General features: G+C 39.1%; 3 protein-coding genes across 5 annotated transcripts in view; 2 read left to right on the top strand and 1 right to left on the bottom strand.

Moving 5' to 3' along the window:
* LOC134743751 (protein GDAP2 homolog) overlaps positions 1–17,301 on the top strand; it is a 130,276-nt gene extending 112,975 nt beyond the window's left edge. For all 3 annotated transcript variants that reach the window (XM_063677394.1, XM_063677393.1, XM_063677395.1), the window contains 6 exons: positions 6,110–6,263; positions 6,567–6,706; positions 7,276–7,330; positions 8,314–8,457; positions 9,941–10,224; positions 13,985–17,301. In XM_063677394.1, coding sequence (XP_063533464.1) covers positions 6,110–6,263; positions 6,567–6,706; positions 7,276–7,330; positions 8,314–8,457; positions 9,941–9,985 — 538 coding nt within the window. In that variant the 3' untranslated portion in view covers positions 9,986–10,224; positions 13,985–17,301. The remainder of the gene's footprint in view (positions 1–6,109; positions 6,264–6,566; positions 6,707–7,275; positions 7,331–8,313; positions 8,458–9,940; positions 10,225–13,984) is intronic.
* A 936-nt stretch (positions 17,302–18,237) lies between these two features.
* On the bottom strand, positions 18,238–19,056 carry LOC134743399 (phosphatidylinositol-glycan biosynthesis class F protein). Its single transcript, XM_063676789.1, has one exon. It carries the CDS (start codon positions 18,947–18,949, stop codon positions 18,239–18,241), a length of 711 nt encoding a protein of 236 aa, XP_063532859.1. The 5' UTR covers positions 18,950–19,056; the 3' UTR covers position 18,238.
* A 408-nt stretch (positions 19,057–19,464) lies between these two features.
* Positions 19,465–21,400, top strand: LOC134743701 (5-aminolevulinate synthase, erythroid-specific, mitochondrial). The gene has a single exon (XM_063677303.1). It carries the CDS (start codon positions 19,721–19,723, stop codon positions 21,236–21,238), a length of 1,518 nt encoding a protein of 505 aa, XP_063533373.1. The 5' UTR covers positions 19,465–19,720; the 3' UTR covers positions 21,239–21,400.
* The last annotated feature ends 3,864 nt before the right edge of the window (positions 21,401–25,264 follow it).

Genomic DNA, 25,264 nt, shown 5'->3' on the forward strand with positions numbered 1-25,264 from the left:
CTATATTTTTTTAAATACAATTTTCGAAAGTCGTGTAAACCTTGGAGCCAGCAAAATAATGTATTGGCTACATTAATGTGTTTTGTTTTTATTGTGTCATGAACCATGCAGGAGTATTTTTATACACAAAGAAGATCGCACGATGTAAATATGCGAGGCAATATAAACAAGGACGGGATGAACGAACCGGATGTACTTTATTATTTGCCAGAATATTTGCAGTTTCCGGAGAAACTCAATATTTAATCAAAGTTTTACATATTGACTTTCTGCGCAGTTTTACCAGTCCCGACTTTAGAAATATGAGAAGAAACCTGCAAATAACTTTGGTTAGTTTTTAGTAAATTAGGTTATGTACATTTTAAACCAAACCATACTACATATTATACATGAAACATTAAGTATGAAGTTAACTTAAATGCTTACTTATCAGTATCAATACTCATATATATGTGTCTCAGTTGCGCCAACATCCGGAACCTCAAAACACAATCGATTTTCAAAGCCTATTAAAGGATTATGTCTGAACAGAGCCAATAGGACTTTTGCGCTTATTTTTTTTAATTGAATATATCCTCGAGCCTCGATCATAACATGAACGGAATAAGAGACCATTGTCATTGTCCATTGATAACCATTTGAATGAGTTGGCAAGTTAGCAGCACTTGTTGTTCGGCAGTTGAACGAACGCGCTATATTTACATGCGGTTTGGCACCCGCCCGGCTACGCTCAAATATGGCTCTATACTATAGGTACAATCGAGTCTATTGTGTAACATTGGTAATGATCGCGTAATGTGCCTGACATTGTAGTATCGTTTGGTAATTGTGGTCTAGATGTTCGGTAGAGGAACATATCGTAAGGAGGTACCCAATGTCATGTCAAGAAAACACTCGCCCCTTTTTTGCGAGTACTCTAGGCAAAGCAAATAAACGTGCGTTTGTCTGATGTCTGCCCTCGGCTGCCTAAATAGTGCGCCCTACCAAATATAGACATTGGAGCAGACCGTAAATGGTTATGGAAATAAACGAATAGTAAATAAAATTTAAAGATTTAAACGCCTATGGGTTGGCGGAAACCGATGTCCAGGATAGAGCGAAGTGGAAGGAAAAAAGTAGGAAAGCGGACCACGTCACAGTACGGGACAAACGCTAGGAGGCTGATGATGATGATAAGTAAATAAAATAAATCAATTTCTAACAACGCTGATACATTATCAAATACCTGTGTCAGTTTTGGTTCTATGATCCCAATTTCACCATTCGGCACACTACCATAAATATCGTTACTCTTTTAACCGGTAAAAACTGACAAAGCCAAGCTCAATTTATCAAATATTCATAAAGAACAACAAACATTCTGTTATGCTTTGAAATATAATGAATAAAAAATAAAATAAATAATTAAACAAATGAAACGAAATACAAACTTGGCAATCAAACTGCAAAAAAATACCGAGAGCGAAACGCATCGCACGTTGAATTGCTTCCGACAATTCCGACCATAAAGGCATTTTCCCGACACCACACTTCGCGTTCTTAAGTTTTCCATTGCCTTCAGTACCTACGTCACCATTACTCTCGTGACCTCATTACTCTATTTATACGTTTCGAAGACAGAAATAACCGTCATTTCACTTGACTGAAATAGAATGGTTTTTAATTTTACCTTCCTAAGCTCCGGTCAGACGTTAAAGTTTGATATAGGATCCAATCAATGGCGGCTTTCCACGATATTCTTGATTCGTGATCCGTTAAAGGTCGATGAAGGTGAATGGAGTCCATTCACACACCTGCCGACAGTGCCGACAGCAGGCTAACATTTCTGATAAAATAACTCTTATTAACCTGGTATTAATATGGTAGTATGTACAAGTGCCTACTATTTATCACATCATTCACGTCTGGAAAATAAATAGCGATAGTCACGTTTACCACGTATATTCACGTAGTAACAAGGAGATACATTTTCGGCTGTCATACCGCTATAGACATGTAACCTTTATGAACTATCCACAATGTCACGCTGTATTTCTTAAATTCATGTTTAGCCATATTTCTCAGTGAAAAAAGGTCAAGATTGATGAAACGCGCACGAAGGGTTCCGTACCATTACGCAAAAGTCTGCAAAAAAAACATGTTTGTTGTATGGGATTTTATTCTGTTTTTAGTAATTGTTTTGTTATAGCGGCAACAGAAATACATCCTCTGTGAAAATTTGGACTGTCTAGCTATCACGGTTCATGAGATATATATATACATCCTGGTGACAGACAGACAGACGGACAGAGGAGTCTTAGTAATAGGGTCCCGTTTTTACCCTTTGGGTACGGAACCCTAAAAATGAAATCGTGCTAAGTCCATTTTTACGGGCACCACCCACAAATACATATCCACTCCACACACAAATGCTTTCCACTGACTATATAATTGGTTTGCCAAACTAGAATTCTCGTGTTTACGCAGACACGTGACTATTGATACTAAGTTGCAAAAAGCTGTGAACTAGGTTTACGACGAGTTAATAATGATCGATAAGACATTGACACGAATCTCGACCGTGGTAACGAGTTTCATTTCTCGAGAGAAGGCACTAATGGAATATGGGATGCTATATACGTCGCGGTGAAATTTATACATACTGACTTGCCTTATATTTAAAGCTTTTTGCATTATCTACCAGAAATGACTATAGGTAACTTATTAGACATAGACATAGAACATTTTTATTCAACATTACATTAAATGGCAGAGTTAACAGATAGCGTAGTACATTTTTTACAGATAAACCTTAAATTTAGACTTAAAAAACTAAGAAATTGAGTTACACATATCAGAGAGAAATATTCATGCGTGTTAAATAGGAGCTTACCTCAGCATAATGTTGCAGTGTATTTACTACAACGCTGGTTTTCAGGCAGACCCTTGATACATTATCCCTTACTCGCTGTTAGTCGAAAACTAAATGGCTTAGAATTATGTTAACATGTATTTATGAGTGTAAACTATGTTTTATAATATTAGACTGGACTTATTCGCTTTGTGCCTGACGGGTATGGAAAACATTAGTCTTCTAACAGTTTACATATGTCAAATAGTGTGAAGATTATTGTTTGTATTTTTCCCGCCACGTACTTCGCACATGTACGCACGAGAGCCGCAGAGGTAAAGGCAGGCCCAAGCTCAGATGGTTTGACGGCGTCGAACAGGATACCAGAGGGCCTAGCGCGAACCACGTTCGACGTGTTGCCTTCCTGTCACACTTACGTACGAATTTACAAGTGCGACAGAGAGGCAACACGTCGAACGTGGTTCGCGGTAGGCTCTCTGGACCTTAGGGGTGACAAGTTAGAAAAGGAAAGATCGGACTGGAGAAATTTGCCTGACCAGGGTAAGGCCCCTCCGCCGTTGTAATGCCTCCGATGATGATGTACTTCGCACATAGCCAATAGCCAGTTTGCAAAGTTATAAGCACAGCACATGACTCATCATGTATGTTATATGTTGTCATTGTCAAGCGTCAGATGCCTTCTGTTGTTTTTGTCGCGACACGAACACGAACATGACTTTCTAAGTCGAAGAACGAGTCTTTCTTGTTCTTGACTATACGAGTATTAACTCAATTTTATTGTTTATAGCATTTATTCCATCATCGTCGATAGTAATTATTTTTAGGGTTCCGTATTTATACAGGAATAGGGACTATCTAAGAGCGAAATCTATCATCTATTAACTTTTACCGGCGTTTCACAAAATACGCTTCCCCACGCACATCGGCCATCATCGTTATGTGTCGTATGTACAAATATTTGGTGAAGAAGTCGATTAATCAGGAGCTGATAAACAATTCAGGCCTTGTCATAATGTCGATGGGCCGACGGAACCTTGCCCTAAATACTGAAGAACTGACGATTAGGGGTTGGGTATGTGTATATATATATATGTAGCCATGATATATATTAAATTGACCAAGGGCCTGACACTCTTTGATAAATTCAAATTCAAATTCAAATGTTTTATTCATGATAAACTTAAAACTAAAATTACATACAAAAGTATACTAAAGCTATAGAAACTTATAAAATAGGTAGGAGTTGAAGTTTACCACGAAATGGTCTCGCCTCAGCATAATGCTGAACCGAAGGTCAGCGCTGATCTTCCGGCGGGACCATTTTGGGTCACGATCGCAGCCGTACGACACGGCCCAACCATAAGCTGAACGCAGCCTTTGCAGCAGCGACCAGCGCCATCTTGTCTACTGTCTATGGCAGTACTTGACAATGTCATTATAGATAGAGATGATAGAGAAAGATAGTCTTATTGCGATTCTTATAAGAGGAAATAGAAAATAGTGCCATGCTTTGTCCTTATCACCGACCGGGTTTTTTTTTCATGGTCGGGTTATGGCAGCATAGGTAGCTTAGGAGGCTATGGCGAAATACCGAAATTTATAAGAGTGAAAGAGAAAAAGGATTATGCTGCCACACATTAACCTGCAGTCAATACATGAATATGTCTTTCTCTTACCCCTGGTCCCTCGGTTTCATGTCTATAACTACTATACTATAGACATAGTATTGACATTTATATTGACTGATTTTGTGTCAAACTGACCCACGACGACAGACAGTCCCAAAATTGACTTCTAAACGGCGGGCAACCCTAGATACCAAAGAGTAATTGCAGAAGGGACGTAGATGGCGCTGTTCGCCGCCATTTTTGTGGTAACTGAATTGCAATAGTTAATTGTACACAACACAGGTTTACAAAATTAAATTACAGTAATGGAAATACATAGGCGAACTTATCCCTATAAGCGTCAGACGTCAGCCCTTTGACAACCGAAGTTACATCGCGTATAATGACTAATGTACGTTAGGTGTCAAAGCACGAATTTGTCTAGACTTTAATACTCCGCATAGTTCTGAACTTGTGACTCAGCTATCTAGCGATAAATCACAGAATAGCTCGTATACGGCAATGACATGCGATGTCACATTCAAACTTTCAAGAAAATAACATTTCTGTGGCGACTTAAATACTTAAGTATCAAATCAATAACTATAAACCATTTAATAATGGCTAGGTACTAGGTAGGCTGTACTTGCAGGACCGCAGCGTCGCTTAACGTTGGCAGTTGGCACTTATGGGGATCTGTCACGTTTGTTAAAACATAGGTATAATCCATTTTCATAGTTTTATTTCATGAGTAACTATCGCGGTAAACGGAGACAATATTCTAGGTATATACATTTATTATAATATTTTTTAGTCCGTGACTTCGTGTGCTGAATAAACATAAAGTTTGTATTTTACAATCAACAATATTGATTACCAAATAAAATAAAAAAAGTACTTACGATGAAAGACGGCAAAGAAGTTTTGACCTAACTACATACCAAAAGATTATATTTTTGCCACGGCTGACGCTAGTATCGTTTTTCTTTTCTATCCCTCTTGGACAAGACATTGAAACTGATTACGTTCGTTTGTGATGTAAAATCTAGAAAATCTTAAACACTATTTGTGACCAACTTCTTCAACAAATTAAAGATCCATTATCATTCAATTATACATTATTCCTAGTACCTAATTTATGAAATTAAACAGCTAAGGCCTTGCGTTCTCATCCGTATAACAGCCATTCATTACCTATCTATTTATTCCTGTCTTTACACGGCAATACACTCTATTGCCTTAGAAAAAGATCCAAAATTCTTATGAGGGGAAATAAAGACATCGTTATAACGTTTTAAACTATTTACACTGCACACAAATATCGCAGCGTATCTTAAAGACGTATGAGACACGAGTCTACCATGAGTATGTTATTTCAAATTAGACTTTAATGTTTTTTAATAAGAGTCAGGCTCTTTTTTTTTACATTGGATCGTTTTAGTGGTATTTATTTGTTTGCTTACTGTGATTCTTCATTGCCGAGCTAATTTTACTTGCCAGACGCTTTTAAAATTAAATATGTTAAGATTACACGCATCAAGTCAGGATTTTCCTGTCACTCGTGTCACAAGTTGATGGATGACGAAACTGAGTCACGTCTAGGTACTTGCCTAAAGTTTACGAACTAAACGTTTCCTCTCCTTGTCACCAGATACGAGCGGTTACTCCGACGAGCGAAGGCCGAGGACCTTAGCGAAGTGTCCGGCATCGGCTGCCTGTACCAGAGCGGCGTGGACCGGCTCGGGCGACCCGTTGTCGTGTTCATCGGCAAGTGGTTCCCTATCAGCGACATCGACCTTGAAAAAGTAAGTTTTGGCAATCTGACCTTAGCTAGGACTTATAGCCAGGCCACACCAAATGCGTATGCAGCACGCTTCGTACTCGTTATCGATTTGTAGGAGCTGAAGACGGAGCTGTGCTGCGTCCCCGGTCTGCTATATCTATAGTCAGGATGTATACCTATCTAGTGCAAAAAACAAGTATTTTGTGTCTGAAAGGACCAACACAGTCGTAAACAAGGACATTTAGTTCGACACAATATTCGACAATATATTTTGTCAATGACGTGAAAGTCGAAGCTTTATTAACTTGAATGTTCACTATTTTAGGCACTCCTGTACCTGATCAAGTTATTGGACCCCATCGTCCGCGGCGACTACGTGATCGCCTACTTCCACACACTCGCCGCTTCCGGCAACCACCCGCCCTTCTCCTGGCTGAAGGAGGTCTACACCGTGCTGCCTTACAAGTGAGTACACAGTTCCAGGCACTACTGCACCTGATTACGTTATTGGACCCCATCGTCTGCGGCGACTACGTGATCGCCTACTTCCACACACTCGCCGCTTCCGGCAACCACCCGCCCTTCTGACTGAAGGAGGTCTACACCGTGCTGCCTTACAAGTGAGTACACTGTTCCAGGCACTACTGCACCTGATTACGTTATTGGACCCCATCGTCTGCGGCGACTACGTGATCGCCTACTTCCACACACTCGCCGCTTCCGGCAACCACCCGCCCTTCTCTTGGCTGAAGAAGGTCTACACCGTGCTGCCTTGTTATTAGGTTGATTCATCCTGGAGAGTTTTTATAGAAAAGATCAACTTCGTCCCTAGTAATATTGCCAAAAGGAACAGGTCACGACAGTTTTAGGCACATATTTTTCTTGAAGAGTGCTTTAGGGACATTTCAATTATGTTAGTCTGGAAGCTCTATTTCCTTTTTTATCTTATTCTATTTATGAAACTAGTAACTTTGAAAATATTTTAATAAGTGTCCTTAAATACAGCTATTTAACTATTCAATTGTCTTTTTCAGATATAAGAAGAATCTGAAAGCGTTTTATATTGTACATCCCACATTCTGGACGAAGGTTAGTATTTTATTGTTAGCATACCTATCACTGCCTTGACCTTTAAGCACAAAAGGTTGCGTTTGTGACTATCGAGGGGAGATCGAGGATTATTTGTTACAAGTATATTCACAAACAGCCTTGTCAATTCTACCGTTGCATTTGTTTCATCAATCATTGTAGTTCGTTAAATAAAAGGCACGTAGGTCACTGAATAACTTTTGACTACTATGGGCCCAAAGCAATAACTCCACGGCCGACTTCGGCCACGGCGACTGCTGTTAACTCCGTTGCTGTCGCTGGTGTGTTCGCAAGTGGCTGATGGGCCCAATATCGAAATGACGGAAACATTTTGTCTGTGTAACAGAAAATATCTGATCAGCTGAAACGTATGAGCCAAGTTTTTTTCTCGATTTCAGGACTGGACTGGAAAAGTTGTTCAGTATGATCCATCTAGGTCACAAGATACAGAAGGATAAACGTAAAAAACAAATATAAATATAGAAATACATGGTGGTTAAAAAATACATGGTGGTTAAAAAATAAGTGCATTCCCGTCGCCAGGGAGGTTTTGGGATTATACTGAGCAACTTTTACTACGGAACCAAACCCGAAATCGCGAAAAAAAATTTGGTTGTTTCATACATTTTGGCTGGTCCATTTTCTATGGGAGGGTAAAAAGTTTTTCGCGATTTCGTGGTTGGTCCCGCAATAAAAGTTGCTCAGTATAATCCCAAAATCCCCCTGGTAACGAGAATACACTTATTTTTTTGCAGTTGTAATTTTCAACTCATGTAAAGTTCATTTTAGCCAACTTTGCTTTATGAAGAGTGGAAATGTTACTTCAATCAAATGACATATTTTCACAGGAAATCGAAGTTTAAGCTGGCACTACACTCTATCACTGCACAGTCTGCTTAGTCCGGGTCTAACTTTGTGTCCTTAATTCCCAATATTTTTTTGGTAATTTTATTTAAATGCCTACGTTTTTTTTGAATGTTCAGATGATGACGTGGTGGTTCACGACGTTCATGGCGCCGGCCATCAAGGCCAAGGTGCACACGCTGCCCGGCGTGGAGTTCCTGTACTCCGTCATGGCGCGCGACCAGCTCGAGGTGCCCGCCTTCATCACCGAGTACGACATGACGGTCTGTACAATACACAATCATGTCATCTGTCATATGGGTTGCGGATAACTTGGCCTGAAATTATATCCGATCGAGTCCCACAACACAAAATCGAACTGGGTGTCAGGCAGACGGCAGACCCCGATGCTTTATTCTTTATTCTTTATTCAAACAAACACAAGTATAAGTTTACAGCGACCTACGCCAAGACACTTATACTGTTAATACATAGTCAGTATCATAAACATGTATACATTTTTCGAACTACGAGTATCTCTAGGAACTTAAATTAAACATACATACTACAAAGTTACATAGGTAGAGTTTAAAAAAATCCTGACACTACTTTGTAAGGACGGCCACTTGTCTGCGAATATGTCTGCGTTTTGGATTGAAGCTAAGAAGTTATTTAGTAATTCTATTGCTCGGTACGTGGGTGCGTTTGAACCGTGATAGGTGCGGACATTTGGATATGCGAAAAGGTTTCTGGCTCTACGTGCGCTACGCCCTAATGCTGATGGAACACGGACGGAACAAGAACGAGGGAAGGTCTTATCCTAGCGGTGGCCGCGTAGCGTGAGAGGCAGATTGCGAAGTTTTGATTCCAAAAAAATACAGGGTGATCATTCCAAATGGGTCAGTAGGGAGAAGTCAGAAACTATGAAAAATAGCGACATCTGTTCTTAGGAACCATGGCTTCGATTGTAGATGTAATAATAACGGCATTCAATTTTTTTTAATCTCTCATACATAACCTTATACTTTCAGGGTCAATTATACACACAAATACTACACGCGATTACATAAAGAATATTGACCAGGTTCGATTCCTGGTTATGTATGAGTTTAAAAAAAGAGTTTGAATGTCATTATTATTAAATCTAAAATCGACGCCATGGTTCTTAAGAACAAATTTCGCTATCTCTCATAGTTTCTGACTTCTCCATACTGACCCATTTGGATTGATCGCCCTGTGTAGTTTCCTGTGGGCTGAAAAGTCGGGTGCAGACGATTTCGTAAAAAACTTGTGCCTACAGAAATTATTGAGATTGTTAAAGCATACCCCCCGGGTTCCTTTTTTTTTATACTACGTCGATGGCAAACAAGCATACGGCCCGCCTGATGTTAAGCAGTCTCCGTAGCCTATGTACGCCTGCAACTCCAGAAGAGTTACATGCGCGTTGCCGACCCTAACACTCCTCTCCCTCGTTGAGCTCTGGCAACCTTACTCACCGGCAGGAACACAACACTATGAGTAGGGTCTAGTGTTATTTGGCTGCGGTTTTCTGTAAGGTGGAGGTACCTCCCCAGTTGGGCTCTGCTCTAGATCTGGAATGACATCCGCTGTCCTGTGCCCTACCACACAAAGCAAAATGTCATTCACAGTGCCCATACCTCTCTTGAGGTAAAAATGCTAAAATGAGATCTATGAAGAGGTGAAATGTTTATGAAGATACCAAAAATATAACAGTAAACTAATTAAGATTTTTAATATATGTTTCAGATAAACGGTCTACACTACTTCCAGCCAGACACGAACAGCACGTAAACGTAAACTCTACGTAATGTACGCTACGAGAACGTTTCCCGTCGGGTCGGCACTTCGCTCATCTTCGCAGTTCACTACACATACTATATTTCCATCCTCCACACTGTTAACTGACTTTTAAGACATGGGTTAACCTTCAGTTGTTGTTCCCTGCAATCCCAGAATAGCAGAATTTTTTGTTATACTTCAATGAGGGCTATCGTTTTTTTGCTCACCAGTTGGCGCCTCTTTTGATGGTGGTCCAAAAGACTAGAACAGCTCTGCTGTCAGTCATTGAAGTGACAAGTGACATTTGACATTTCGAACTTTACGAAGACCACCATCTACACTAGCGCCCCTAGCGGCGAATTCATACGCGTTAGCCCTTATTATAATATGGGAAAAACTGTGCTGCAAACATGGGCACTAGATGACGCTCTTAAAATGAGGATGGCATTGGCATTGTCAAAAGTTTGCATAGATGGCGCCATCATAGCTTGCCCCTTTATCTACTTTTGTTCTATGAGATTTGGCTTAGAGTTGGCATCCAGGCCACAAAATTACAAAGAAATAAAAAAGAATTTGACACTAGGGATTGACAGGGATTGATTGGCGCTATCTGTAAAATACTACGACCGGCCAACCCCATTCCCCTTTTCCGCCCATTCATTTGACAAGTACGCTATGTGTTAGGTGCTATCTTCGCAGCACAGATTTTTGTATGATATGAGTGTACAGTAAAAACCAAGAATAAATGGTAACAGCTAAATACGATACCTAAAAATAGTTTTTGAACATACTTTGTTGGTAATGTCACCACTGCCTAGAAAAACGTATAAAAGTAGTCGAAAATCTAGAAATATCGAGAGAGAACTAAATTTTAATACAGTAAAAAAAGTTTGAAAAAGAGAAATAATAATGTCTCTAGACTTATATTGACCGGGATATAGACCGTGATTACCTTTTGTATTATTTGTGAGCAATCACGAAAGGTAATCACGGTCAATATAAGTCTAGTGAAACTAACCGTGAATCATTCCTAACTCTAATAATGTCTCTATAAAAATGTTCTCGTTGTTGTTTTAACATCTGTATGGCTAACCGACACGATCTTCGAGCAACACCGGCTTCCGACAGTGGGAGGAGCCCAAGCGATATCTCACCGTACAAATCGTTCTGCCATTTTTTGCGGGGGGGAAACGTGCCCACAGTCGCACTTCTCACTCACTACATACAAAATCCAATCTGTAATGACGACACAAATACATAGAAAATGACACACGTCAAAGACAAATCTTGCTCATCTCTTTTTGTGTACGGACGAGTCACCACGTACCGAGCTATTTGTGTGCATGCCCAGTTGGGCATGTGCTTCGGCAGAGGGGAAATAGTGGAATGCCGACTCCCTTCCCGGTTTTGCTCGAAGGACACGATGGTATTCAAACTGAAATGCCTATAATTGTCTGATCTGACATAATTATTTCTGATAATTCTTCAAAACCTGCCAATTCTTTGTAATAGATTTCTGTTACCATAGATGTTGCGATTTAAATTCTGTCTCGTCTGCAGTTGTCTGTAAAAAAAACCATTTACTTTGGTCTCTTAACTGCAAAGATGAGTCGCTTGACGTCAAACTCGGGTAAATCCGTCAGATTTTGCGATTTTGGTATTAAGAAAAGATAATAGGGTCATCGACATAGTATATACAAGTAGTTATCGACGCGCCACCGAGCGACCGGGGGTAAGAGAAAGAATATTCATATAAAATTTGGGCAGCATAGGATTTTTTCTCTTTCACTCTTATAAATTTCAGTATTTCGCCATCGCCTCCTACCTATGATGCCACCCGGTCGGTGATAAGGACAAAGCATGACACTATTTTCTCTTTCCTCTTATAGGAATCGCAATATGACTATCTTTCTCTATCAAAGCGTGTCAGGCCCTTGTAATAGGGTAGATATTTCCTAAGAGGGAATGGATTTACCCGAGTTTGAAGTTAAGCGACACAGATGACGACCATCGACGTTATATTTAATTTTTGTAAGAAAAATGTAACAATCCTTATTTGTGTTTTATATAAGTGAATAAAAATATAGAGTAAAATGTAAGAAACATTTTAGAGTCAGACCGAGAAAAATCTGCAGCGATCGAGCCGTGAAAGTGTTATTTTAAACGTCAAACTTCTATGAAATTATGACGTTTAAATAACACTTGCACTATGCTATAAAAATCGCTGCAGAGTTATCTTGGTCTGACTCTATGTCGATGGTGGCATAATTCAAATTTTTAATTATGATATGATAACCAAACACTGTGTTATCTAAATCAGAATTAAATTTGAAATATTGGCCAGTGTTTTGTATCTCTTAAGAATTTTAGTGAAATTTGTAAATAATTTAATTGAATTATTTAAATATTTCACTGAACTCGTTTGTTAACACTATTATCTTGTAATCTATATCTTAGTATTAGAGGTGCATTTTATAATTATTTAGTCATAATATGATTGCCTGGTGATAATGTTCTTGTAGGGTGTGTACCTACTTAGGTTTGTTGCTATAATCTACGTGTATACACGGCATTATAGATTTCTTGGCACTATGCCCTTGTTCTTAAAACTTTTTTTTCCAAAGAGTTTATCTACTGCATTTTTAAAATATGTCATTGAACAAGAATGATACTGAATTCGCTATTTTTCAAATGAATATTCCTTACAGGAAAACATTGGCCTATTTTTTCACATATTTCAATCTGTCCCATAGTAATTCAATCCTGCGACAGGGTATTCGTTTAGCGCATAGTTTATTTTTACCATACGGAATAGATTTTATATTAGCTAAGCTTTACGTAGACATCTTGTACCTAATGATGTAATTAAAGCAGTAGGAGTAGTTAACCTAACCTCAAAATTCCTAATTAAGAAAAAAAAGAAATAGTTCAAATTCTTAACAATGTTGCCAACATCGAAAAGCCATAGACGATTCTCGTGTTCACTCATAGACATAGTAGACAAGTAGTTATAGACGCGCCACCGAACGACCGGGGGTAAGTAAAGAGTATTCATATAAAATTTGGACAGCATAGGATTTTTTCTCTTTCACTCTTATAAATTTCGGTATTTCGCCATCGCCTCCTACCTATGATGCCACCCGGTCGGTGATAAGGACAAAGCATGGCACTATTTTCTCTTTCCTCTTATAGGAATCGCAATAAGACTATCTTTCTCTATCAAAGAGTGTCAGGCCCTTGTGTTCACTACTCCTACGTGTTTAACGTTGAAAGGTGCTTGATATTTTTTGCATATGAGATTTTATTTTTCCATTACGTAGGTAGATTAGATATCAGGAGAAGTATGTACATTACGATACAATGAGGGCTATCGTTTTTTTGCTCACCAGTTGGCGCCTCTGTTGATGGTGGTCCAAAAGACTAAAGAACAGCTGTCAGTCATTGAAGTGACATTTGACATTTCGAACTATGGAAAAGACCACCATCTACACTAGCGCCCCTAGCGGCGAATTCATACGCGTTAGCCCTCATTAAGTGCGAATTACCGATTCGCACATGTATCGTACAACGCTTTACAGTACATATGGCCCTTTAAATTTTCGACATAGTTACGTAATGTGATAATTATCGCACTAGGGCGTTAAAGTAGCACCAAATGTACTGTAAATTTGTGATAAAATCGTATGTAAATATGCTGTTGACGTTTTAAAAGTTATATGAGTTTACCGCCAATGTTGAATACAAAATATTAGATACAGTAATGTTTATAAAACTAAATTACCACGATAGTAGGAAAATGTGACGTTATTTGGGGAAAACAATCCTATCACGCTAAACATAATATATGTTTAGATGGTCATTATAATTTTATGACTGTCTTATTGAACCACACGAGGTACCAATGTAGCCTCCTAAAGCCCACGGTCCTCCCCATAGTACTTAATTTCAATGTAATGAGGGCTATTGTTTTTTGCTCACCAGTTGGCGCCTCTGTTGATGGTGGTCCAAAAGACTCAAAAGACTAAAGAACAGCTGTCAGTCGTTGAAGTGACATTTGACATTTCGAACTTTGCGAAGACCACCATCCACACTAGCGCCCCTAGCGGCGAATTCATACGCGTTAGCCCTCATTGGAATAAAGTTGCATATTGCATACTTTGAATTCCAAAGAAATGAAAGAAATTTAACCATATTTCCTACACTATTGATTTCAATTTTATTTGCATTTTTTTCTTGTGTGTTGGGCTTTATGATAGGACATTGGGTTATATTGTATCTGTATCAACTCATATTGAGACACATCTCAATGTCTGTTTATTTCTCTTTTCCTAAACAAACATAAACATTTGTAGAAAAATACAAAGTGTATCAATTAACTACTGCCTCTACTTCAGATGAGATTGTAAATTCAGTGAGATTTCATAATATTTTTGTATTAATCAAATAGCACCAACAGTTTGTTGTTATGTATAATGTTTATAGCACTGACACCATGTGAAGTTAGATAGTGGCGCCGCCTAGCGTGTGATTTTAAACAATAGTATGCTCGCAAATTGTTATCTGTCTCTTTCAAACAGTGTGTATAATCGTGTTACAATAGGCCTGTCAAAGAAAAAAATCGATATTTAATTTGGGATATTCCTAGTGTTACCAATGATAACAACTAAAAATATCTGGGAATAACTGTAATAGTTACACTAGGTGGCGCTTTGAAAGCCTCATATTTGCATGCCTAGCGCTTTCGTAACGCCATCTAGTGAAACGTTTTCCAAGTGCACTTTTTCTTACAGTAACCTAATCGGACCAAACTAACTGCATGTCATTTGCAACGTCAAAGTGTAGTAATGTCAAATGTCTATGACAATATGACGCTTACTGACACATTCACTTTGTTCTGTTCATGTCGGTGCAAAGTTAGATTAGTTGGATACTACCCTCCTAAGGCTCAAGGACCTACTTAAAGTACTTATTCAGTTCGGAAATTTATATCATATTCAATTGGAACAGTTGCATTTGTTTTATTGCATCCCATTTTCAAACAAAACAAAATGAACTCTATTCCCTACACTATAGGTTCAAATTTCAGTGGCAAATTTTGGATTTTTCATTTGTATGGCTGGGTCTTAGGAGGCTACGCTTAGGCCCACTTGCACCATCTAACTAACCCGGGGCTAAGCGGTTAAACCGTTAACCCAGTGTCAAATTGTACTAGTACCCATGGTAACTCCAGGTTTAACGTTAACCCCGGGTTAGTGGGATGGTGTAAGTGGCGTAAAGTAAGAACTAGTGTAATATTTGCGGGCGAACTATTGAGTAGCCTGCCCTACCACTCTATGTGCCACCTATATATAGTGTGTGTGTGTGAGAGAGAGAATGGTGTGTGATCGATGCAATACTATGATGTGTTTTATAGAGGTTGAGTATAGTAATGGCGGATTTGTGGCTTGTGTCCCGACCGACAAAGATCTGAGAAAGAATCAAGTTGGTAGAGATTGCAGATGTGACTCGACTTTATATAACTTTCTTTAAAGTTGAATATTAATGTGGCTTTAATCTTAAATATTGAACTTATATCCTCACATTTCAAAGTTATAACTGGGTATAAGCAAAATAATAGTACTAGGTACAAGCGCGAGCAGACGTCCGTTCCGTAGCGGTGCGCGGCAAGTCGGCAACTCGGCAACTACTATGGCTAGACACCAAAATTGGTGTGGGCCGCATGTACTTGTAGCCACGCAACGAAATCGCGGAGTGAGCCACGCCTGGTATTAGTCACTGTAGCATAACTATGTATAGTTTATTCCATTTGGATCTTAAAAAAATGTCAACAAAAGATTATGTGACTTAGTTATTGGTTTAATTCTATAGATAGAAAAGGTTTGTCAAAGAATTTAATTTCCTACACATTTTGGTCTTTGTCACAGTGACATTATGTAGTACGAGGTCTAGCGACTTTCATATTGATTGTCACTGTGGTACGAAATGGGTCGGAAATTAACTCAGTCGCCATCATATATATCGGAGCGGCCAAGGCGCTCACAGATATCTGAACACGCCTCTATCATCAAGGCGCATCAGATAATTTTAAACACCTCGGCCACTCCGATATATCTAATGGCGACACCTGACAGGAATGACCAAGTCACTCGTTTTTTTTTAATTCTTTTAATATTCGAATGAGATAGAGATGTTTGATGATTGGGACACAGCCATATTGCATTGTTATTGTATAAATAAAGTTAAATTTTTAATACATTAGTAATCGTAAGACTTTTCCAACATAATACTGTTTCATACTTGTAAGCTCGGTGTCTTCTATAGTCTGTTTATAAGCAATTTTTAATGTCAAATGTAAGTTGATGCAATAATTTACTCGAAACTTACACCCTGTAGCTTTTGTTAAATATATAAATACACCAAGATAATGACTATGATATTACATGTAATGTTATAGTCAGTATGCTAAGTTCTTCAATGTAAATAGTGTAATCAGTATCACAATCTGTAAAAGTGGTCATGTAAGCATTATTTAAATGTCATAGAACTAGTTAGAGTAGTTTTGCTTTGGTGATAAAATATTTTTCCAAGTGAAATCAATGAGTCACATACATTTAGCAGAAACACTGTCACGTAGTCACAGGGCGGACACGCTATACATCAAAAATCACTTGCGTTTCTATGTGTGAACGGCACGTCTGTACACGCGTCATGCGTCATAGTGTGAGTAAGTTGCTTAAAAATAGTACTGAGCGGCCGGCAAACGGCCGTCAATCTGCCGTAATTCGAGTCAGGGCGGTGCGTGGCTGTTCTGTATGATAATACTATTACTTATTCTGTGACGTAGTATAAAAAAAATTGATATGGAAGGCCGTAAAATCGAAATGTGGATGGCACTCTCTTATTTCTTGTAATGCCTGTCCGATTTCTAAGATCAAGTTCGCCATAGATTTACTGTGCTGTTCTTGATCTGAGAAAAGTGGACAGACTATATATAATAGACAATCAAAAATGACAGTAGTCTTTCCCATTTGATACAAATTGAAATTACTCAAATTACTGGGAGAGATACATTGTCATCAAAGAAAACTTCCTAAAATATCAACAAGGCCTTAGCATGTTAACTATTGTTACTTTTTATAAAGTTTGGTTGCGAGTATATTACTGTTGATAGGACATGTTGCCATGGTCTATGTTACATGCATATTATAGGGTTTAATATAATGTGATCAATCAAGTTAAGTTTCATATTTTATTAATATAATGTAGACTATTATATAGGCTATGTAAATATTTAACAGAATACGAAAATAAAATTAATAATTTACTAATACATGCAGTTTTCTTTTGAATTAAACCTAATATTTTTGTCATTACATGAAACAGTAAGTACAAATAGATAGAGACAACCAGTGGAGTCATATATTTCAACACACCAGATTGATATACCTATAAACCAAATGCAAGATATGACTGTAGCATGTATGTATAGACCCTGAAATCTATAAACCTTGCCACATTGGTGATACCTTCGGTGGCTGGGATTTTCGGCTGAGCTATTTAAATGATCATTTTTGTGGTGCCACTTGTAGTCTTAAAATATAAATTGATATACAAAGATGATTTGATAAGAGTTGTTACAACTGACAAATTGTTACAGTTATTGAGTTATTGAACATGACAAACGGTTTTTTGACACTGTCTAATTATCAAATTTAACACTGGAAGTAAACAAAATGCATATTTTATTAACCTGTCCAATCCCATGACCCGAAGCCACGATCCCACGAGCCCAAGGTTTCCAAGGACGCGGGAGATCTGGAAATTTTATTTACGCCACTATAGCGGGTGTAGGTATAATAATAACCGGCACTGAAGTTAAACAGTTTATTTCGGCCCTTTGGATCGGACAGGTTAAAATAAGTAAACTATTTCCTATGCTTTTTCCTCTTCCATATAGTACAAAATTTACATTTGGCTATATCCAAGCCAGTACAAGCTGCTGCTGCAAGTGTCAACAGCCAATAACAAAAATGCAGGTGCGAGTGATTTATACTCTTGATATTTCATTTAAATTTTGTATTTTTTTCACAAGTACTCTAGCATAAATACAAATAAACAAGGTACAACACCTTTCTTTGATTTGGCTAATTAAAAGTCAGGAATAAAGTTCAAACAACTCTCTTGAACTTAATAAATGCTACATCTGTAATACTGTTTTAGAAAATTTTACACAATGTATTTGGTAAAAAAACAATAACACAACCTTTACTTCAAATGAACTTTGTTTAAAATATTTACAAGAAAGTTCAGCGTTGGGTATTTTTGCGCAGCACTCAGTAAAGCGACTTTCAAGACGTTGAGAACATTTGAGAGCAGGTAACCCCCAATAGCTCCCAGGTAGCAGGGAATGGGCCACACCTGCCACGGTGTGTTCCAGTCCAGAGGTATCACCACTGCGCCAAGCCACGCCCCGCACACTGTCAGCAGCGCGTTGTTCACCAACATCTCCAACACACTGTCTTTCGCGAAGTTCTTCACTCCAAACAACAACTGCATTGATGTCTCCACTCCCGTGTGCGCGACCAACGGAAACACCGTCAAAAGCGTCAGCAAACTCGACAACATTAACGTCTCCTCATGACAATCCAACACTGGAGCTCCAAATAAAATTATTCCAATGAAAAAACAGAACATAACCCCTAAAAGGAAGCCAAATCCTTTCAACAAATCGCCCGCTCTATTCTTGCTCACTTTGGCTTTCTTCGCTAAGATATCGTTGGTCGAGTTAAGGTAAAATGATTTCAGCAGTTCCGCAACGAAAATGAGGACCAAAATGTAGAATGAAGATCCGTTCCCCACGGAGTAAAGTAAGCCTTTGTATGAAATCACTGTAACTATGCTGGGTAAGTAGATGCATGTTATTAGACTAGATATTGTCACCCTTCGTAACTCCAGTTGATTGTGTAGAGTAAACATTATGAATGTTATCCTTTTCAATATAAATGCAAGAATTTTACATACATAATTATTAATTATACCTAATTCAATGTTCAATGTTATCAAAACTTCAGTCACACTGACAGACAGAAGTACAGAACAGAAGTGCTGAAGTGACAGATAGATACAGACAGATAGCAGAGGAGCATGCTTGATGTGACACTGACATTTGAGAAACAGATCTTACATTTTGAGACGATTTTAACAGTTACTCAAACATCTCGTCGCAACTAGACCTTAAAAAATACAGTTGAGCACTGCAGAATAAGTTTTAGTTCGGTGTATTAATATAAATACATCATCTTTAATGATCTATTTTGTTCAAAACAAATTAATTCAGAACTAGTTTCTTTGACAATTTACAGAAATATGACATCACTGACAGTGTTTCACAGTGTTTCCAACTATCTTTGTGTTTGTCAAAAAAATCAGTATCCACCGCGTAAAAGCGACACTGTGCTCGATGGTTCATACGTTGTCTTCCCATTCAATCTTGTGTAACTCTTTTACATTGCGAAAACAAGCTACAAATTCTACGTGTTGACTGTTCAGAAATCAGTGTGGAGGAATCGATATGACACAGACTTTATAAATGAAAGGCGCCGTCGTTCAAGGCACCAGTTGAACTCCGGCCAGACCGCGAAACGTTCGGCTACAGTGCGAGCCAACGTTGACCTCAAAACATCGATCATTACTTAACTTAAGTTTATCGCAAGTGTTTGTCGTGACCGTGTAATATATTACGTAAAGATGCCCTGTCCGTTCTTGGGATCGTTGAACCAGGCGTTCGTGAGGAACTATGGAGCCGCGCTGATGAAGCAATACGGGAACTACTGCCCCATTATCAGTCGCGGGTTCCGCTCGCTGGGCCAGGACGAGACCAAGTGCCCGTTCATCCAGGAGAACTCGATCGTGTCGGAGGCTCCGCGCGAGATGACCGAAGACATCGTCGACCGCAGCCCCTACCAGTACGATAAGTTCTTCCACGACCAAATCAACGCGAAAAAGAAGGATTACTCCTACCGTGTGTTCCGGAAAGTGTCGCGGCTGGCGGCCGAGGGCGCCTACCCTCAAGCTTTGGAGGGTGCCGCCAACAACCGCGTCACCGTGTGGTGTGCCAACGACTACCTGGGTACGTCCCGCCATCCCGCTGTGCAGGACGCTGCCGTGAGCGCCATTAAGGCCTATGGCACTGGGGCAGGAGGCACCCGCAACATTGCTGGCAACTCGCAGATGACCGAGCAACTGGAGGCAGAAATCGCCAAGCTCCATAAAAAGCCAGCAGCCCTTATCTTCAGTTCTTGCTATGTTGCCAATGACGCAACACTTTCCACTTTAGGAAAACTTCTTCCAGGCTGCCACATCTATTCAGATGCTGGTAACCATGCTTCCATGATCCAGGGTATCCGGCACAGCCAAGCACCTAAGCATATATTTAGGCACAATGACCCCAATCATCTCCGTGAGATGTTGGAGGCGTCACCGATAGGTGTTCCGAAACTAGTCGTATTTGAGACTGTACACTCCATGAGTGGAGCGATCTGTCCTCTAGAGGAAATGTGTGAAATTGCACATGAATATGGAGCTTTAACATTTGTGGATGAGGTCCATGCAGTGGGCCTGTATGGGAAACATGGTGCTGGAATAGGTGAGGAGAGAGGAATAGAGCACATGATAGATATTGTATCGGGCACGCTGGGTAAAGCTTTTGGAAATGTTGGTGGGTACATCGCGGGTTCTTCCTTGTTGGTGGACACGGTTAGATCACTTGCTCCCGGCTTCATCTTTACCACGGCACTGCCGCCGCCTGTGTTAGCAGGCTCTTTGGCATCCATTAGACTTCTCGCGAGTGAGGAAGGCCGATCACTTCGAGCTAAACATCAGGCCATAGTACGGTACTTAAAGCTGTCTCTGCTAGTCGCTGGTCTTCCTCAGCTACCATCTGTTAGCCACATAGTCCCTGTACCCATAAAGGGAGCAGATAAGGTAGCATTGGTGGCGGAGTCCCTTATGAAGCGGGGACATTACGTGCAGGCGATTAACTACCCAACCGTGGCCCGCGGGGAGGAGAGACTGCGGTTCGCGCCCGGCCCGCACCACACGCCAGTAATGATCGACCAGCTAGTCACTGCCCTGACCGAAGCATTCCATGAAAACAACATAAGTTTCAACCAGTTTATAAAGAATGGTGCATGCCGCGAATGCAGTATGGAATATAAGTTCGACGTCATGTACGAGGAGCCCTACAAGCTGCCCTTAGCGGCTTAGCTTTCAGCGTCACTGCAATTGATCCCCACAACAATGCTAAAACAAGGAAAAAAAGAGAAATATTAATGTTAAGTTACGTTCTGTGTAGTCTATGTCCTGTTTATCCTATTTATGGTTTATGGTAGGGAGGAGGGGGGTGAAATTAAAAACGTGATTAAAGTTTTTGATTGTTTTATTTTATCTGTAGCCTTCATGATGAATCATAATGCAACTCCACAAACATACTTAGTCCTTAATTTAAACAAACCACAATTTTCTTTATATAAAGTAGTATTTTGCAGTTATTTAAAACACTGATATCCCAATGGTTCGCGCATTCCTACTTAGGCCAATTTTTTTTTTTTTTTTTTAACATTTATGGCCTGGATGTACTTAGGCCAAGCAATAAGAAGGTATAGAGGGAAATGCTAGGAACACAATTTTTAACTTCGTAGCTTTGTTTGGACTAGTTAAGAGATGAACATATCAAAAGTCGCCGGCCGTAACCCTGGTGCTGGGGGGGAAAGGGGTTGGAGGTTCAATTTTTCGGTTTTTCGATTATATCCCTAAAACTATGCGTCTGAGCGACTTGGCCACTTATACAAAATGAAAAGAGATTTAATTTGTTACAAGTTTTATTTAGTCAAGTTTTTCGATATCTTGTATAGTTTTTGAGATATCCGCTCTTGAAGGTTTATTTAGGGCTCTCATTTTTATCTGTAACGTTTTCGTATAAATCGGGGGTGCTGAATTCATTTATGGTATCAACATTGACACACAACGTCTCGTGATCGCTGAATGGGTTAATTGCCTCTTAGCGATTGCGTGAATAAGAAATACTAATGAATCACAAGTTGGTATTAGGTTTGGCTTAGTTTTGAAGCACCATAATATCTGTCCGTAGTAACAATGTATCTTGTTATATAATTTGAAAATACGTATTAGTCATGTGTATCGGCACATGTCTAGTTACATGAATAGCCACTCAATATTTTTCCGCTTACATTGTCACTGTTTTAAGTTGACACGTATAATATTGTGACTTTACTAAACTGGTTTCTTAGGAGGATAAATAAAACTAATAAAAGAGTAACTTGTAAATTAAATTATAATTATATCATTATTCATTCATTAGTAGTTATTTTGTGTATAGCACAATATACAAAATTACTTGTAGGTAACGAAAAGTTCGAAAACAATATAAAGCGTGTAAGCAGTTTAGATCCAACGAAAATTACTCGGATGAGCTCTTTTCTTAGAGTAGATCTTTTTGATATTAGGTACCAATCAAAATTAGAAATGGACTGACTTACAAATTCTTAAGATTCTTTCAAATACGATTTTACAACACTTGTAATTGCAATTTTAAAGTTATTAATCCCAGTACTTGATGACACCATTCCAGCCCACCGTAAGTAACCGGCTAGGTGCGTGCGGATGCGGATGCTACAAGGCGATGACAGTGATGATACAGACTCCATCGGCTTTGAGTAGCAGTGTTATTAAGGCCGTGGTCTTCTATAAGTATGAGTCGAGGTCCCTTGTATGGCTGTTTTATTCGAGCGAGATGACATTTTTCGCCGTGGTCTTAGCCGTAGTTTTCAAACAGTGATGTAGAACTAAACTTTACTCACGATTATTCTTAAGAATCTCTCAAAAACTATTTTTCTCAACACTTCACTCTAAAGTTCTTAATCCCAGTACTTGATGACACCATCCCATCCCGCTGTAAGCAACCGACTTGGTTCATGCGGGTGCCATAGCGCGGTGATGCAGACGCCATCGTGAGCCTTCCACTTTTTGTAGAGTTTCGTGCTCTTCCAGTCCCAGATGTAACACTTGCCATCGGCGTCGCCGGATACCAGGTAGCTGGAACAAGGAGAATATGATGAGTGCGAGCGCCGTAAGTATGTACCGGTTCTTCTTTCACTCACTGAGCGTGATCGCAGATAACATGGTTCAATAAAACGCCTGACAACTTAGGTATAATTCAACTGATTGTAAAATTCATGGTCAATGTTTTTACGCTCATACAGTCATATCTAAGTGCGTCGACTGGTGGTTAGGGTTTGCAATCTTGATCCAATTAGTGAATCATCGGAGTTTGGATCCAGATGAGATAAATTTTCCGTATGATTTGGATCGAATTATAAACCTTACCAGAGGCGTGTGTATTTGGGAATTGTTTTACTCTACAAACTACATCCGCTATATTCCCGATTCGCATCCGTATCGTTCTAGTTTCCATACAGATACCTGACATATTAGCTTTAGGTATCAACTTTATCTTAGTGGTAGTATTGTCGACATGACAAGCTTATCTGTATCGTTCAAAGTTAACGATGTCGACCATCACGGTTGGAAATCGTGTGTATTCCATAGAGCGCAAACCAAAATTACTGTTACAACTAATAGCATCATTATTATGTAGAGATAAAGATTACTGTTGCTTAATCAATACGTTATGGTAAATAAAAATCAAGGTTATAAACAACTAATGCTAACGTTAATTTGTTTTGAAAATTTCCGTAATTAACAGATGATTAACCGTATTATGGATAAGTCAGTAAAGTATTAGTAGTAAGCTAATAATCAATAAATTAGGTAGATGTTAATAACAGGTTATTAATTTCCACTGGGTTCACAACTTTGGGAACAAATCAAATTATTTAATTAAGTATTTTTTTGGCGGCGTCCTAGGGGTTCAAGGCGTTAGCCCGGATTGCTAAAGACGCCGGTTCGAATCCAGCTTTCACCACTGGAGGGCTTCGTCACTTTTTTTTTAAATATATGACATCTATTTCAGTTAATTCCACTGGGTTGCATAATTTAAGGCAATTTAGTTCCTTAACTTCCTTATCCTATAAAATAGATCTAAAAAAATGTTACGCAAAACGAACGGCAGTTAGACCAATATTTCCACACGGGGTCCCTTTGTTTGACATAATTATTAAGTCATAACGTAATGATTGTCATATTATCATTAGTCATAATTCTGAAACCGTTAACTTTTTAGGATTTTCCTCGGGTTATCCTATAGATAGGTTAGGTTTGTTTTATGGCAATCCTGAAAAGTTACGCGTTTCTGAGAAAAACCAAATTATGACAATCATTACATTATGACTTTCAATAATTATGTCAAACAATAGAGACCCTTTCCACGCACATTTGGCGCTAGATTTTGTAATATATACTACCCTTCCGCATTACGAGTAGTAATACAACCATATGCGACCGGATTTGTCGTCTCCCATCGTGGGTCCCCCAATAGTTGCCCTTGCATACTTGGCCTCAGTTCACGACCGCCAAGCCAACGTTACTACGCTAATAATACTACGATACCAAAAAGTTATATTAACTTTGGGGTTTAAGGCGACATAGAACGTTTTAGATTGGAGCGGGTAATCATGCCACCCGTGCAATGTTATGACATCGCAACAACCTCGAGATCCCGCCCTTGATAACGAATGTCAATTGCTAAGCTTAATCTCCTTTCATACATTTATTTGCCTCTACATACAATATTAATTTACTTTTAGTAAATGCTCGTTAGCGGTCGTCAAAGCTTTTTTGCTGCTAAACGCTCGGTGTTAGTCCCACTACACTAGGCACTCTGGTGTATTCCCGTTTGTCGGGCACAGAAGGGAATATGATATGTCATTCCGATCTGTCTTCGCCTAATGTATGGCGGGCGCGGCGGTCACGTAGGGCATGTACAAATGGGAATAACTACACCGCAATTCTGCATTGGTAATCAGTTTTGTACTAAATGAAAGGTCGGTTGGACAAATTGGGACAACAGGTCTACAAGGAGATTGATAGTGCTCTTCTATTATCGTTTTGGACAATTAGATTGAAATTTCAGTCTCAGACAATATTGCCAATAATGTTGAAAGGAATAAGATTAAACAAATAAAGTATTGTATGATTTGTATAGAATACAATGGTACTTCGAGCCGGATAGCCAATGTCAATGGGCAAAGTCCGCGCGATATATTTTTGAGAGTAGATTATGGAATAATCTAGTTTATTTATCGCACCATACGT

This window comes from Cydia strobilella, chromosome 8 (assembly GCF_947568885.1).
Source record: "Cydia strobilella chromosome 8, ilCydStro3.1, whole genome shotgun sequence".
Classification (NCBI taxonomy): Eukaryota; Metazoa; Arthropoda; class Insecta; order Lepidoptera; family Tortricidae; genus Cydia; species Cydia strobilella.

What these genes read in the sequence shown, in the direction of transcription:
- LOC134743701 (XM_063677303.1), top strand. Translation starts at nt 19,721, where the DNA reads ATGCCCTGTCCGTTCTTGGGATCGTTGAACCAGGCGTTCGTGAGGAAC.
- LOC134743399 (XM_063676789.1), bottom strand. Translation starts at nt 18,949, where the DNA reads ATGTTTACTCTACACAATCAACTGGAGTTACGAAGGGTGACAATATCT.